The following is a 17,909-nucleotide window of genomic DNA, read 5'->3' as shown; positions in this document are numbered from 1 at the left end:
AAGAAGAAAAAAAATCAAAATGTAAAAGATGGTCGAGACATAAGTTAGCGCGTGGGAAAAAGCATAGCATGAGCTCTGTCCTCCTCATTTGGCCATCACCCAGTTCTTGAGCACTTGATGCTCCATTTCATCAAAAATGAACCTTTGCATGTCCCAACCCTAATGATCAATGAACGGTCTCAGCTTAAGGGGTAATATTAAATGCTACAACATAAAGCGCAAGCTCTAACCCTTGAGCTATGCACCCAAAATAAAAGCATTATTAAAAAGAAGTGAAAGACGCACTACGGGGGTGGAAAAAACAAGCTGAGTAGGGTAAATCATGCCTCCATGATTGCTCCCTCCATTTACATCTATACACTTAGGATGTGGACTCCCCCATCAATTGGTCCCCTTGACCATGGCATTTGGCCATGAAGCCTTTTCTCCTCTATTGTCACCTATGAATTTGGATGCGTCCTCCCCCCCCGGTGTCTTGAATCCCACGAATCGGACATGTGTCCGATTCTCGTGTCCAACGTGTCCTGGAGAGTGTCCTGGAGTACACCCATCTATCATTGTTGAAAATTGTAGATACACGGTTTTTCTCTTCCTTCATCATGTTGAAGAGATTAAGGGAGGTCAAACCCGCTCTTGGGGCCATGGTTATTTCAGAGTTTTGGTTTTTTTTGAAGAAAGACAGATCAAGCAGCCTCAAAAAGAGTGAAGGACACAATGTTAGATGATGCTTGGTGGGAGAGCGTAGATCTCACTATTAAGATCATGGACCCTATCATTGCTACGATTTGCAGATACAAACCAACGCATCCTAGGGGAGGTTTATAAGGGATGGAATTCCATGATTGAGTCTGTGAGGACCATTATTTTATAGAGTGAGTGCCTTGAGTATGAGACATCATCAGAGGCCTTCTTCACCACCATACAGGATATTCTTGTCAGCAGATGGGGCAAGAATTGCACACCTTTGCATTGTTTGGCTCACTCATTGAACCCAAAATACTACAACCATGAGTGGTTGAATGGTGGACCTTCTCGCAGATTACCTCCTCACATAGATGGTGAAATTTCAAAGGGGATGAAGGATGCATTGACGCAGATTTTTCAGGATAGAGCATCCCTGGATGAGGTGGAAGCTGCCTTTGCAGAGTTTTCTATTAGCATTGGGCAATTTGCAAGCTATGATGTGATGATTAGAGACAAGGGGGCTAAAAAGCCCTATTCTTGGTGGGCAACTCATGGGGCAACAAGCCCTCCTCTACAACAGTTATACATGAGGCTCCTCTCTCAGGTGACTTCATCCTCTTGTTGCAAGAGGAATTGGAGCACATATGGGAATTTCGATTCTAATGACTTAATGAGAAAACTGCAGTTTCTTGTCTTTATCCTATTGGATCATTGATAAATCCATCACAATTGTATTTGTATGCATAATGTTACTTTGTAAAACTCACAAATTTTAAATTTACAATGTAGAATCTAAATCGATGTCTAAATTTGTATCATGAATAAGAATTTGAGTAAGAAATATCTATTTAGTATTAATATATATAGGACATGTTATATATTATTTTATTTTATATATATATATATATATATATATATATATATATAACGTGTCTTGTTCCGAGGGGTCAACGTGCCCGTATCGGACACTCGAATTTTCGTGTCCCATGTCCCCGTGTCAGGTGACTTAGATTGCCACTCATATTACACTAACACCTATTGATTGAGTGGTTGACCTTGGAAATGCCACCTCCCCTTAGGGGTTGGAAGCACGTAACAGGGTTGAAGGAGGTTGAATTTCTGGAGAAGGAAGACAAGTTTTCTGCTGCAGTTTTGGCACAAGGACCATACAGTGTTGATGTCAGCCATAAGGTACAGTGTTGTCATCTGCGCTTATTATCAGCATAGCAACTGAGAAGATTGGGTAGGAAATTCAACGAGGAATTATGCTCTGCTGTTGTACAGTCTGCTGGCATAAATTTCTAGGAAAAAGGACAGTGCATTTATGACAGTACAGCCAGGCTCTGCTGTAATTTTTTCATTAATTCTGCTGTGAATTCTCTGATAATTCTGCTGTGTAAATTCCGAGAAGAAGAAGAAAATAAAACCATCATTCTCTAGGTTTTCCCCTAGTCATTGACCAAAATTACTTGAGTACTTTGTGTTAAAATTGGCAACTAGGGCCAAACTCCACATGGGTAATCTTATTTATGACAGCTGATATTTTTCTTGGATTCCTCTCTCCGAGAGGTGTAGGATTGATCTAAAGATCATCAGATTATGACATGTACAAATGAAGTTATGAATTTATTTTGATTATGGTCAAATTGTCAAGGTCGGCCAGCAAACTTATGCAGGCTCAGAAGCTCAACAGTCACGTCTATTCATCCTCAACGTTGCATATAAATAGAAGGTAACTTAGCCTCATTTGGACACACTCATCTTCACACTTCTCTCTCTCTCCTCATTGATTGGGTACAGATTTCTGGGCCTACCTCTCTCCACACGTCTGAAATTTCAGGAGAGCGAAATTTCAGGAGGCCGAAATCTCAAGAGGCCGAAATCGCGAAATTTCAGGAGGCCAAAATTTCAAGAGGCTGAAATTTCAGGAGAGCGAAATTTCAGGATACCGAATTTCTAGACAGTTTGACCAAGCGTTGACCAGCATGCATTGACCTAATTTGACTGCATTTTTGTGAGGGCTATCTCTGTTTGGGCAGGGCGCATTTCTGGGCACGAAATCAAGGCTAAACGTTGATTGTTGACCAACGTTGACCACAAGTGGGTTGTTGACCAGACTTTGACTGGGCTGAATTTGACTATTTTGAGGGTTGTTTTGAGGGTTGTTTTATCTTGTTGTTTGAAGGCCGAAGTTAACTAAAGTTGACCGATTTGTTGAGGGTCAAATCTACCCTGTTGACCAGCATTCACTTTTCTAGTTAGGGCTCTTTTGTTGTTGTTATAAATTATCAAATTTGTAAATTGTACTATCTCTCTCAGCTGAACTATTGAAGACTAAACGTAGATTTGATCAAGGGTTTCCCCACATTGGGGTTTGTCCCTAGCTGGTGCCACATCTTGTGTCCTCTTGTCTTGGCTTGACTTCTATTGTTTATGTTTATGTTCTATCTACATTTTACTATCATGTTGATGTGATTGCTAATCTGAATATTGATACTGGGCTAATAAAGAAATTGAAGTAAAATTGCTCTAAAGCATAGAACATATCATTGTTGCCTAAAATTAACATGGTATCAGAGCCGAGGTGAAGACAAAGCCCAAGCAAGAGTGAAATAGCAATCACCAAAGACAGTTGGATAAGGACAAAAGGTTCAATGGATTCCTCATCCTACTTCCCAGCTAAAGACAAGATCTATGATAAATCTGTCTATCATGGATGGAAGATGTCTCTTGATTTGACCTTGGAAGAAAAAGAAGTGATGGACTATGTGCAGGGTAAAATCCCTGAACCTCCTTCAAATGCACCGACTGTTGCGAAGACCAAGTACAATAGGGTTGAAGTCAAAGCAAAGAAGAAGGGATTCCATTGACAAGCATACAGTGGCCTACATCTCTGAATTGAAGACCTCCAAGGAGATCTATGACAAGTTGGTCAGCATGTTCAAGGTTAGTAATGCTAATCAAATTCTATTTCTCAAGAATAAGTTGAAGGATATTAAGAAGGGCAAGGACGAGGATATTCAATCAAATTTCTTGAGGATTACTGAGATCAAGAATGATCTACTCTCGATTGGAGAAGTCATTCCTGACAGGGAACTTACTCTCACCACCCTTGGAGGACTCCCACCTGAGTGGTATGTATTTAGAACCACCATCCTCAACAATGATCGAATTCCAAGGTTTGAAGAATTGATGTCGAGATGCATTCAAGAAGAAACAAAAATGGTGGAGCAAGAAATGCCTTCTAATAGAAGCAACCCCACTACATTCTCCGCTCATGCCAAAAAGGAGAAACAATGCAGGGTCTAAAGGTCATTTCCATGGAAAGCCTAGATCTAAGGGAGGAAAGAAGGGAAGGTGCTTTGTTTGCAATAAGTTTGGCCACTATGCAAGGGAGTGTCCAAATAGAAGGGACATATCGCATGATGATCACAATCATTCCAGGGGCAACTTCAGCAACAACGATCAAAGGAATGGCAGGTCCAATGGCAAAGGAAAAAGGAATGCGGGACATCAAGGAAATGGTCGACCCTCTAAGAAATCAAGGAACTCCAGGTATGAAGAATCAAATGTTGTTAACAATAAGCAAAAAGAGTACTATCTTATATCGGCCCTCTCCACTGCCTCTCCTCCGGACACTTTGGGAAATTGGTTGATTGATAGTGGTGCCTCAAGGCACTTCACTAGATACAAGGAAGCCCTCTCTAATCTGGTAGAAAAGGAGACAAACTTGGAGATCATCCTTGGAGACGATGCCACCTATCCCGTGAAGGGAGTAGGGAATGTTACCCTTCAATTGAATCAAGGTAACACTATTCATTTGCAAGAAGTACTATATGTACCTGATCTCAAGAAGAACCTGGTGTCCATTTCAGCCATGGAGGACAAAGGATTCAAGGTGGCATTCATCGATGGAAAGGTACGTGTTTGGAAAAGAAATTTTAAAGATGCTTTTACTCTTGGGTTCAGGGTTGACACTTTGTATCAAGTTGGAGGAATTCCATTGGGAACCATGCCTTGCAACACATCTCTACAATTTGAACTATGGCACCAAAGGTTTGCCCATCTTCATTATAAGGCCCTACCCAATGTGAGACAGATGGTGACAGATATGCCCGAGTTCAAATTAGAGCATGAAGGCGTATGTCCAAGATGTGCCGAAGGAAAACTTACAAGAGGACCATTCCCCTCAAGTAATAGCAAGAGCACAGATATATTGCAATTGATCCACTCCAGTCTCCGACATATCTAGTATGATGCCCGTAAACTCTTTGGGAGGATACTTATATTATATCACCTTTACGGATGATTATTCTCGCAAGACCTGGATCTACTTCTTAAAGAAGAAGGATGAAGTGTTCACCTGGTTCCGACACTTCAAAGCCTTGATCGAAAACCAATCTGAGAAGAAAATCAGAATGGGACCAAGTACGAATCCAATGAATTCCAAGATTATTGCAAAGAAGTTGACATTAAGAGGGATACTACAACGCCATACACTCCTGAGCAGAATGGTGTGGCTGAAAGGAAGAATCGCTCTATTGTAGAAGCAATTCGTGCCATGCTTCATGATCAAGGCCTTTCGAAGTTCCTATGGGCTGAAGCTGCAAATATCGCCGTGTATGTTCAAAACCGATGCCCTCATCAAGCATTGGACTCCAAGACTCCCGAAGAAATGTTCACTGGTAAGAAACTTGATGTCTCTCATTTTAGAATTTTTGGAAGTCCCATATATTTTCATGTGCCGAAAGAGAAAAGAAGCAAATTGGGTGCATCTGGGAAGAAAGGAATCTTTGTGGGCTATAGTGAAAATTCTAAGGGATATAGAATTTATGTGGCTGGTCAAAAGGAAGTTGAGATAAGTCATGATGTCACCTTCGACGAAGATATGGCCCTCAGGAAGATCAACAACCTTCCTATCCTAAGGAAGGACAAAGAAGCTGACACCAGAAATCAGGGTGCAAAAGAAGACGAAACGATGCCTGATGTTGATGAACCTATGGATCCTATTGATCCTCCTCCTCATGAGCCCTCCTCCTCCAAAAGGAGACCCTCATGGCTTAGGGAGACTCTCAAAGATGCGAAGGGGGACTTTCCTTGAAAGCAAGAAGTCGAACAGGTATCAAGGATATTTGACCGCCATGAGCACTATCATTCAAAATGAGCCTTCATCATTCGAAGAAGTCATGAAGCATCACATATGGAAGGATGCTATGAATGAAGAATACGACTCAATTATGAAGAATGATGTCTAAGATGTGGTGCCTAGACCCCAGGACAAATCGATTGTCACCTCTAAGTGGCTCTACAAAATCAAGCATGGAGCTGATGGAAGTGCAGACCCTCTCATTCACAAATGTAAGAGGGAGTTGGGTTCTGAATTTGAGATGAAAGACCTAGGAACGATGCACTATTTCCTAGGGTTGGAGGTCTGGCAAAAGCCAAGTGAAATTTTCCTCTTTCAAGGAAAATATGTTGTGAAGATATTGGAAAGATTTGGGATGGTGGACTGCAAGCCTATGACTCCTTCGATGGAACTTAACTTTAAGAATTTATGTGGTAGTGTTGTTGGACTCAATTGGGAAATGCTTTAGAGTATCATCAACTCATACGAGCACTGATGTTCTTAGTGAACTCCCATCCAGACATATGTTTTGCAGTTAACACATTGAGCCAATATATGGTTGAGCCTCATCATATCCATTGGATTGGTGCCAAGAATCTTCTGAGATATCTTCGGGGCATAATCACTCATGGACTGAGATACATTGTCGGGGATGTGAGGTTGCATGGTTATTCTAGTGTTGATTGGGCTGGCAGTGTGGTGGATCGCAAGAGCACTTCAAGATGTTGGTTTTCTTTGGGTTTTGCTTCGATATCTTGGATGAGCAGAAAGCAGAAATCGGTTGCCTTGAGCACCGTCAAGGCCGAATACATAGTTGCTACTATGGCTTCCTGTGAAGTTGTCTGGTTGAGGAAGCTCTTCAATGAGCTGTTTGGACATGTGTTAAATACCACCATGATCCTCTGCGACAACCAAAGTGGGATTCGATTATCAGAGAATCTCGTGTTTCATGATCGCTCCAAGCATATATCAGGTACCACTTTATCCGGAATATGGTACAACGAGGAGCAATAAGGCTCCATCACATTGGGATTGATGAGCAGGTCGCCAATATTCTGACAAATCCCCTAGGGAAGGTCAAGTTCTTGGCCTTCCGAGAACGACTTGGAGTCGTGGAGAGACCCTCTTATGAGGGTCTTGTATGAGATGGACATTGAACTCTGGGAGCGCCAGGGGCTTGGGGTACTTCTTGGAGCGATGAGCAACCATAGGGTGAGTGGTTCAACCTTCCCCTAGCGGTTTGTTGTGTACATGGTGAGTGGTTCAGCCTTCCCCTACGATACCCCTTAGCGACATGTAGGCAAGATGAGTGGTTCATCCTTCTCCTGCTGAGACATCCTACCCATGCAGTCTAAGTCTCATGCGAAGTACCTCTCATCTAGCCAATGAGTAGGGAAATGAGGATACGAACAATAGTACTACCGATGGACCCATCATGTACTACCATACTCCCTATGTTAGGATGTACAATATTGATCTGAGATCAATTGGAACTGACTTCAGGTCAGTAAGAGTGGTATGAGACACTCTCTTTTAATTGGAACTGACTTCGGGTCAGTAAGAGTGGTATGACACACTCTCCTTTGATTGGGACTAACGTCGGGTCAGTAGAGAATGGTATGATACATTCTCAATCACTTCTTCTTCTTCATAGTTCAACAGAGCAGTGCAGAGCAGTGCATTGATGGCAGAGATAGTACAGATTGGTAGATGGATTGACAGATGGAGTTCTCCCTAGTTGAGAGGAGTGTTAAAATTGGCAACTAGGGCCAAACTCCACATGATTCATCTTATTTATGACATCTGATATTTTTCTTGGATTCCTCTCTCCGAGAGGTGTAGGATTGATCTAAAGATCATCTGATTCTAACATGTACAAATGAAGTTATGAATTTATTTTGATTATGGTCAAATTGTCAAGGTCGGCCAGCAAACTTATGTAGGCTCAGAAGCTCAACAGTAACATCTATTCATCCTTAACATTGCATATAAATAGAAGGTGACTTAGCCTCATTTGGACACACTCATATTCACACTTCTCTCTCTCTCCTCATTGATTAGGTACTGATTTCTGGGCCTCTCTCTCTCCACACGTCCGAAATTTCAGTAGAGCGAAATTTCAGGAGAGTGAAATTTCAAGAGGCCAAAATTTAAGGAGACCAAATTTCTGGACAGTTTGACCAAGCGTTGACCAACATGCATTGACCTACTTTGACTGTATTTTTGTGAGGGCTATCTCTGTTTGGGCAGTTCGCATTTCTGGGCACAGAAATCAAGGCTAAATGTTGATTATTGATCAGCGTTGACGGCAGCTAGGGCTGACTGCAAGTGGGATGTTTGACCAAACTTTGACTGGGCTTAATTTGACTGTTTCGAGGACTGTTTATCTTGTTGTTTGAAGACCGAAGTTGACTGAAGTTGACCGATTCGCTGAGGATCAACTCTGCCCTGTTGACCAGACTTTTCTGGTTAGGGCTCTTTTGCTGCTGTTATAATTATCAGATTTGTAAACAGTAATATCTCTCTCTACTGAACTATTGAAGACTAAAAGAAGATTTGATCAAGGGTTTCCCCACATTGGGGTTTGTCCCTTGCTGGTGCCACTTCTTGTGTCCTCTTGTCTTGGCTTGTCCTCTACTGTTTATGTTTATGTTCTATCTGCATTTTACTATCATGTTGATGTGATTGCTAATCTGAATATTGATACTAGGCTAATAAAGAAATTGAAGTAAAATTGTTCTAAAGCATAGAACATACGATTGTTGCCTAAAATTAACATTATGGGATTGAGCATTTATTGTTTTCAGTTAAATGTCTTAAAGATTCTTGTTGTGAAATGAGTAATTAATGTTTTCACCAGAATTTTTACAATTAAAAGTAAGCCTCGACCATTTTAGAAAAATACAATGAGGAAAAAAATGTGTGTGTGAAAGAAAGTCATAAAAATTCAAACGAACATTCATCAATTTACAGTTAAAGTTTCAATCCTGATTTATTAGCTTTGAAGTTCCATATGTAAGTTTTGAGGATCAATTTAGGTTATGGTTTCATAGTGTGATTAAGATTTATTTATTCCATGTCAAAAAGTCACTTTCCCTAGCTGGAAACTTGCCCTGCAGCAACTAAAACGCTTCAAAAATCAGAATTTTTTTTAGGATTATGCTAAAATGGTTGGAAACGACTAAGATACAACACGGAAATGTTTCAGTTTTTAGGATACGTCTTGGAAATTTTCAGTGCCATTTCCAAGTTATATCCCACTATTTCAGTTTCTGAAATGGGAAATGGCATACCCCTCCATTTTCCTAGACATTTCCGATAACTTAGGCTAGAATGATCCAAACATTTTAATATGCGGTGTCTACACTCGTGAAAATTACCCACAGCATTTTGGCATTTGCAAAATTCAAAGTTTGGTAGTTGTTTCGGAAGGTTTCAATTTCAAATGTAGGGTTGAAGTTCTATGAATGCAGATCTAGCATCACAGTGAAAAATCCTTCAACAATAATATCAAAAAGATGCATTTTTGTCTGCATATCAATAAAATGGATTTGAAAGCACTAATGTTTAAAAAAATTAAGGAAGCATTTACTTTACGAACAGGAGACTAGGACACAAGTGTTAAAATTGGCAACTAGGGCCAAACTCCACATGGGTCATCTTATTTATGACAGATGATATTTTTCTTGGATTCCTCCCTCTGAGAGGTGTAGGATTGATCTAAAGATCATTTGATTCTGACATGTACAAATGAAGTTATGAATTTATTTTGATTATGGTCAAATTGTCAAGGTCGGCCAGCAAACTTATGTAGGCTCAGAAGCCCAACAGTCACGTCTATTCATCCTCAACGTTGCATATAAATAGATGGTGACTTAGCCTCATTTGGACACACTCATCTTCACACTTCTCTCTCTCTCTCCTCATTGATTGGGTACGAATTTCTACGCCTCTCTCTCCTCATTGATTGGGTACGAATTTCTGCGCCTCTCTCTCCCAACCCGGCCGAAACTTCAGGAGGCCGAAATTTCAAGACAGCAAAATTTCAGAAGGCCGAAATTTCAGGACAGCAAAATTTCTGAAGGTCGAAATTTCAGGACGAAATTTCTGTTTTGGGTGTTGACCAAATTCTGGGACAATTTGACCATGCGTTGACCAACAACGTTGACCTGTTTGACTACGTTTTTGGGTGACGTATTTCTGTTTGGGCAGGCTGCATTTCTGGGCACATAAATCAAGGCCAAACATTGATTTTGACCAGCGTTGACTGTAGCTAGGCCTGACCGCAAGTTGGTTGTTTGACCAGATTTCACAAGGCAGTTTTTGGGCTATTTTGAGGGCTGATTCATCTTGTTGTTTGGAGGCCGAAGTTGACTGAAGTTGACCAATTTGTTGAGGGTCAAATCTGCTTTGTTGACCAACATTGACTTTTTTAGTTAGGGCTCTTTTGTTGTTGTTATAAATTATCAGATTTGTAAATTGTAATATCTCTCTCTACTGAACTATTGAAGACTAAAAGAAGATTTGATCAAGGGTTGCCCCACATTGGGGTTTGTCCCTGGTTGGCGCCACATCTTGTGTCCTCTTGTCTTGGCTTGTCTTCTACTATTTATGTTTATGTTCTATCTACATTTTCCTATCATGTTGATGTGATTGCTAATCTGAATATTGATATTGGGCTAATAAAGAAATTGAAGTAAAATTGCTCTAAAAGCATAGAACATAGCATTGTTGCCTAAAATTAACATGGTATCAGAGCTGAGGTGAAGACAAGGCTCAAGCAAGAGTGAAAGAGCAATCACCAAAGACAGTTGGACAAGGACAAAAGGTTCAATGGGTTCTTCATCCTACTTCCCGACTAAAGACAAGCTCCATGATAAATCTGACTATCATGGATGGAAGATGTCTCTTGATTTGACCTTGGAAGAAAAAGAAGTGATGGACTATGTGTACGGTCAAATCCCTGAACCTCCTTCAAATGCACCGGCTGCTGCGAAGACCAAGTACAATAGGGCTGAAGTCAAAGCAAAGAAGATTATTAAGGATTCCATTGACAAGCATCTAGTGGCCTACATCTCTGAATTGAAGACCTCCAAGGAGATCTACGACAAGTTGGTGGGCATGTTCAAGGTTAGTAATGCTAATCAAATTCTATTTCCCAAGAATAAGTTGAAGGATATTAAGAAGGGCAAGGACGAGGATATTCAATCATATTTCTTGAGGATTAATGAGATCAAGAATGATCTACTCTCGATTGGAGAAGTCATTCCTGACAGGGAACTTACTCTAACCACCCTTGGAGGACTCCTACCTAAGTGGTATGTATTTAGAACCATCGTCCTCAACAATGATCGAATTCCAAGGTTTGAAGAATTGATGTTGAGATGCACTCAAGAAGAAACAAGAATGGTGGAGCAAGAAATGCCTTCTAATAGAAGCAACCTCGTTGCATTCTCCACTCATGCCAAAAGGACAAATAATGCAAGGTCTAAAGGTCATTTCCATGGAGAGCCTGGATCTAAGGGAGGAAGGAAGGGTAGGGACTTTGTTTGCAACAAGTTTGGCCACTATGTAAGGGAGTGTCCAAATAGAAGGGACACATCGCATGATGAAGATCACAATCATTCCAGGGGCAACTTCAACAACAACGATCAAAGGAATGGTAGGTCCAATGGCAAATGAAAAAGGAATGCGGCACATCAAGGAAATGGTCGACCCTCCAAGAAATCAAGGAACTCTAGGTATGAAGAATCAAATGTTGTTAACAATCAGCCAAAAGAGTACAATCTTATATCGGCCCTCTCCACTGCCTCTCCTCCGAACACTTTGGGAAATTGGCCGATTAATAGTGGTGCCTCAAGGCACTTCACAGGATACAAGGAAGCCCTCTCTAATCTAATAGAAAAGGAGACAAACTTGGAGATCATCCTTGGAGACGATGCCACCTATCCCGTGAAGGGAGTAGCGAATGTTACCCTTCAATTGAATCAAGGTAACATTATTAATTTGCAAGAAGTACTACATGTACCTGATCTCAAAAAGAACCTGGTGTCCATTTCAACCATGGAGGACAAAGGATTCAAGGCGTCATTCATCAATGGAAAGGTACGTGTTTGGAAAAGAAATTTTAAAGATGCTTTTACTCTTGGGTTCAGGGTTGACACTTTGTATCAAGTTGGAGGAAGTCCATTGGGAGCCATGTCTTGCGACACATCTCTACAATCTGAACTATGGCACCGTAGGTTTGCCCATCTTCATTATAAGGCCCTACCCGATGTGAGACAAATGGTGGCAGGTATGCCCGAGTTCAAAGTAGAGCATGAAGGTGTATGTCCAAGATGTGCCGAAGGAAAACATAAAAGGGGACCATTCCCCTCGAGTAATAGCAAGACCACAGATATATTGCAACTGATCCACTCAGACATATCTGGTATGATGCCCGTAAACTTTTGGGAGGATACTTATATTATCTCACCTTTACGGATGATTATTCTCGCAAAACCTGGATCTACTTCTTGAAGAAGAATGACGAAGAGTTCACCTGGTTCCGACACTTCAAAGCCTTGATCGAAAACCAATCTGAGAAGAAAATCAAGATATTGAGAATTCATAATGGTACGAATCCAATGAATTCCAAGACTATAGCAGAGACGTTGGCATTAAGAGGGAGACTACAACACCATACACTCCTAAGCAGAATGGTGTGGTTGAAAGGAAGAATCACTCTATTGTAGAAGCAATTTGTGCCATGCTTTATGATCAAGGCCTTTCGAAGTTCGTATGGGCTGAAGCTGCAAATATCGTCGTGTATGTTCAAAACCGATGCCCTCATCAAACATTGGACTCCAAGACTCCCAAAGAAATGTTCACTAGTAAGAAACCCGATGTCTCTCATTTTATTATTTTTGGAAGTCCCGTATATTTTCATGTGCCAAAGAGAAAATAAGCAAATTGGGTGCATCTGAGAAGAAAGGAATCTTTGTGGGCTATAGTGAAAATTCTAAGGGATATAGAATTTATGTGGTTGGTCAAAAGGAAGTTGAGATAAGTCATGATGTCACCTTTGACGAAGACATGGCCCTTAGGAAGATCAACAACCTTCCTATCCTAAGGAATGACTAAGAAGCTAAGACAACAAATCATGGTGTAAAAGAAGACGAAACGATGCCTGATGTTGATGAACCTATGGATCCTATTGATACTCCTCCTCATGAGCCCTCTTCCTCAAAAAGGTGACCCTCATTGCTTAGGGAGACTCTCAAAGATGCCGAGAGACACATTGCACCAAAGGGGGGCTTTCCGTGAAAGCAAGAAGCTGAACAGGTATCAAGGATATTTGATCGCCATGAGCACTATCATTCAAAATGAGCTTTCATCATTCGAAGAAGACGTTAAGCATCAAGTATGGAAGGATTCTATGAATGAAAAATACGAGTCAATTATGAAGAATGATGTCTTGGATGTGGTCCCTAGACCCCAGGACAAATTGGTTGTCACCTCTAAGTGGCTCTACAAAATCAAGCATGACGTTGATGGAAGTGCAGACCCTCTCATTCACAAATGTAAGACGGAGTTGGCTTCTGAATTTGAGATAAAGGACCTAGGACCGATGCACTATTTCCTAGGGTTGGAGGTCTGGCAAAAGCCAAGTGAAATTTTCCTCTCTCAAGGAAAATATGTTGTGAAGATATTGGAAAGATATGGGATGGTGGACTGCAAGCCTGTGACTACTCTGATGGAACTTAACTTTAAGAATTTATGTGGCAGTGTTGCTGGACCTGAATTAAGAAATGCTTCTGAGTATCGTCAACTCATAGCACTGATGTTCTTGTGAACTCCCGTCCAGACATACGTTTTGCAATTAACACATTGAGCCAATATATGGTTGAGCCTTATCATATACATTGGATTGGTGCCAAGAATCTTCTGAGATATCTTCGGGGCACAATCACTCATGCACTGAGATACACTGTCGAAGATGTGAGGTTGCATGGTTATTCTGATGCTGATTGGGCTGGCAGTGTGGTGGATCGCAAGAGCACTTTTGGATGTTGTTTTTCTTTGGGTTTTGCTTCGATATTCTGGATGAGCAAGAAGCAAAAATTGGTTGCCTTGAGCACTGCCGAGGCCGAATACATAGCTGTTAGTATGGCCTCCTGTGAAGTTGTCTAGTTAACGAAGCTCTTCAGTGAGTTGTTTGGACATGCGCTGCATACCACTGTGATCCTCTGCGACAACCAGAGTGGGATCCGATTATCAAAGAATCTTGTGTTTCATGATATCTCCAAGCATATAGATATCAGGTACCACTTTATCTGGGATATGGTACAACAAGGACCAATAAGGCTCCACCACATTGGGACTGATGAGCAAGTCATCGATATTTTGACAAAGCCCCTGGGGAAGTTCAAGTTCTTGGCCTTCCGAGAACGACTTGGAGTCGTGGAGAGACCCTCTTATGAGAGTCTTGTATGAGATGGACATTGAGCTCTAGGAGCTCCAACGGGCTTGGGGCTTCTTGGAGCGATGAGCAACCATAGGGTGAGTGGTTCAGCCTTCCCCTAGTGGTTTGTTGTGTACAGGGTGAGTGGTTCAGCCTTCCCCTGTGATACCCCTTTGCGACATGTAGGCAAGATGAGTGGTTCATCCTTCTCCTGCTAAGACATCCTACCCATGTAGTTTGGGACTCATGAGAAGTACCTCTCATCTGGCCAATGAGTAGGGAAATGAGGATAGGGACCATAGTACTACCGATAGACGCATCGTGTACTACCATACTCCCTATGCTAGGATGATTGATATTGATCTAGGATCAATGGGCACTGACTTCGGGTCAGTAAGAGTGGTATGAGACACTCTCTTTTGATTGGAACTGACTTCGAGTCAGTAAGACCGGTATGACACACTCTCCTTTGATTGGGACTGTCTTCGGGTCAGTAGAGAATGTGATACATTCTCGATCACTTCTTCTTCTTCATAGTTCAACAATGCAGAGCAGTGCATTGATGGCAGAGATAGTACAGATTGGCAGATGGATTAGCAGATGGAGTTCTCCCTAGTTGAGAGGGAGTATTAAAATTGGCAACTAGGTCCAAACTCCACATGGGTCATCTTATTTATGACAGCTGATATTTTTCTTGGATTCCTCTCTCCGAGAGGTGTAGGATTGATCTAAAGATCATCCGATTCTGACATGTACAAATGAAGTTATGAATTTATTTTGATTATGGTCAAATTGTCAAGGTCGGCCAGCAAACTTATGTAGGCTCAGAAGCCCAACAGTCACGTCTATTCATCCTCAACGTTGCATATAAATAGAAGGTGACTTAGCCTCATTTGGACACACTCATCTTCACACTTCTCTCTCTTTCTCTCCTCATTGATTGGGTACGGATTTTTGCGCCTCTCTCTCTCCACATGACTGAAATTTCAGGACAGCGAAATTTCAGGAGGCCGAAATTTGGTAGTGCTCAATTCCTTATTAACTCCCCCGACATTCTCCGGAGTAAATAAACAACATGAAGTTGGAATGGAAGAGGGTTGGTCAGTAATATCATAGAGTGTGGCAGCTCGAGAGACCCTAGATTGAGGATCAACACTAAGAGGCAGGCTTTTTTAGAAGGACAGCATGCCAAAAGGCCTTGGGGGAGGTACGAAGGATCGAAATTAGTTCCAATCTTCTTGACATAAGGAACTTCAGTTTCTTTTATACGGCAAACAACAATACTCCCTACGGAATCCGGATGATAAGCAGTGAAGACGTTTGTGCATAGATTTAGTCATCCATATTCCATACGGCAATACCCAGCAAAACAAATAAACTCGGGGTTATGGATGGAGTAGGGAAAAGAGTTAAGAGCCGCTTCTCAAAGAATATGAGAGAAGAAATCAAAATTGGAAACAACATTGGGAAGGGAAAAGAAGCGAGGGATAGGAATAAGCCAAGAAAGGTGAACAGAGTAGGTGGCAGAATAGGAATGATCAAAATGAATGGTAGTGTGAGGTGCTATCCGGGGGATCTTGAGGGGAAGAAGGGAAGGATAAAAGATGGGTGCAAGAAATTGTGAAAGACAGTTAAGCATGATCTGTGAGGGGCAGCTGATGGGACACATAAGCTCATGAATACGAGGAATCAAAGCCTTGAAGGCAAGATCACAAATTACCATGGCAGCGTTTGACCTAGCCCTAGAGGCTAGAACACTTCACTGAATTTCATAAACCTGTAAGACCCATTTGAGCGAAATTGTAAGTAGCAGGACCATGATGATTAAAAATCCAAATTCATAAGTGGCTGATGTAGACTTCCCAACCTATGACGACACTGTGGGTGCCTAAGAAAAGATGAAGTTATGTTTCAGACCTGAGTTTCAAATTTAAAATCAAAATCAGAGACCAACATGATTGCAGAAGTTGGAGTAAAAAGTCTGGAGCAGAACCACTGATTTCCGGATATGCATCCTATATGTTGCATACTATCCATGTATTCTATCGATGTATTCTATCGAGTAGTTTTTAAGTGCGATTTTTTTGGTAGTTTTCTGATTTATTTTCCGATCTAATTTGTCTAGAATCTGACGGGGATTCATTGAAATAACAAGTTTCACAGGAGAACTCTTCACAATCGAAGTGCCCAAAGGTTTTTGAGGGTATTGAATCCATATGCACAGTCAAAAAAATCAGTTGAAACAACACAAATTAAGATTTGGCCACAAATTTTTTCATTGGATTCCCGCCAGGATTCAGCCAGAAACTCCAAAAAGTCGCACTTAAAACTACTCCATTACTCCATAGTCTATTATTATCTACTTTTGTTTAAGCATTGTCTACCACGGCGGAATCCGGCAATTTTTTCTTCAAAAAATCTGGCAGTAAGAGTGTTTGAATCATGTTTTTGATGGTAGAAATAGATTCAGCACCATCAAAAACCCTAGGAGCACCTAAAATCTTGAAGCTTGACAAGTGTAACTTGAATTTGCAAAAATTTAAGCCAAATTTAATCAAAATCATGCCAGAATTTCCATGGTTTTCCTAGCAAATTTGAAGCCTTGTGAGACTACTGCATTTTGTTTATATATCAAAGATTTAAATACACCAGATTTATTTAATTGATTGTTAACAATGAGGTTATTGGAAATTCAGCTGTTCAGAAGTGCCCAAAGAGAATCCTAGAGATGATGAGATGAAGACATTAATCCACGCTGACAGCTTGCCTATGATGCTATCCACATGCATGTAGAGACCCATTGATTGGGAAAAAAAGAAATAAAAGTATTTTAAATGATGCAAAAATATATCAATTCTTATTAGCTAAGCTGTGCACTCCATGAACAAATCCAGGTGATAGGTTAGAAATAAAAGCAATAATTGGAAAAACAAACATACTTGTTATCCCCATTGGTGCAGCGATGTTGAAGGCTACCACTGTTTGAGCGTGAAATATCACAAGAGAAACAGCGCTTCCATAAAGATGCAGGTTGTTTAAAGCCCATTGTAGAGCATAATTACTGAATTCACTGTCGTCCACGGCCACCATTATTTTCTTCACTTCTGCCATCCTCGTTGACCTTGCCCTGCTGAAAACGTCTAATATCTTTGTTAGCAAATGTGCTGATACCTTTGGAGATGAGCCAATTTATCCGGCTGACCAATTCCATGATTCAAGAGAAAAAGGACTCTATTTGAGGAATAGTAATTGAGTTCAACGTCGAAAACCCGTTTGCTGGGAAATCAATTACTGTTGGACTACGACTCAAAACAGTTGGCGCAGTTTTGTTCCATTGTTTTTACCTTTTAACGAAATTTCGATTAAAGAGTAGGGTGTTTTTTCAATCCACAGTAATGGTTGACTCTCTCTCTAGGTGGATGTATTAGAAAGGTGGACTGTAAATGTTTGAGTATTAGATAGTTATTTATTTTAAAGTAATTTAGTGATATTCTGAATTTTTATTATTTTTAATACATAAATGATTTTTTTTTATAATGGAATATTTTTAATGGTATAGAGTTAATAATTTAAATATGTTATAATTAAGTTTAAACAAAATTGATTGAAAAATAAAGTTTTGATTTAAATATTATATATATATATATATATATTTTT

The 17,909-nt window shown here is 40.7% G+C and overlaps 1 protein-coding gene across 1 annotated transcript in view; it reads right to left on the bottom strand.

The window, feature by feature from the left end:
• The window catches only part of LOC149179406 (universal stress protein A-like protein), a 104,513-nt gene extending 87,039 nt beyond the window's left edge, over positions 1 to 17,474 (bottom strand). Inside the window, exon 1 of the mRNA XM_089420650.1 lies at positions 17,192 to 17,474. Coding sequence (XP_089276776.1) covers positions 17,192 to 17,363 — 172 coding nt within the window. The 5' untranslated portion in view covers positions 17,364 to 17,474. The remainder of the gene's footprint in view (positions 1 to 17,191) is intronic.
• Positions 17,475 to 17,909: the final 435 nt, after the last annotated feature.

This window comes from Pinus tabuliformis, chromosome 4_1, assembly GCF_031772625.1.
Source record: "Pinus tabuliformis cultivar Carrire ecotype Pingquan chromosome 4_1, CPIR1, whole genome shotgun sequence".
Lineage (NCBI taxonomy): Eukaryota > Viridiplantae > Streptophyta > Pinopsida > Pinales > Pinaceae > Pinus > Pinus tabuliformis.
Note: the sequence above shows the minus strand (reverse complement) of the source record. Positions and strands in the feature narration are given on the sequence as shown.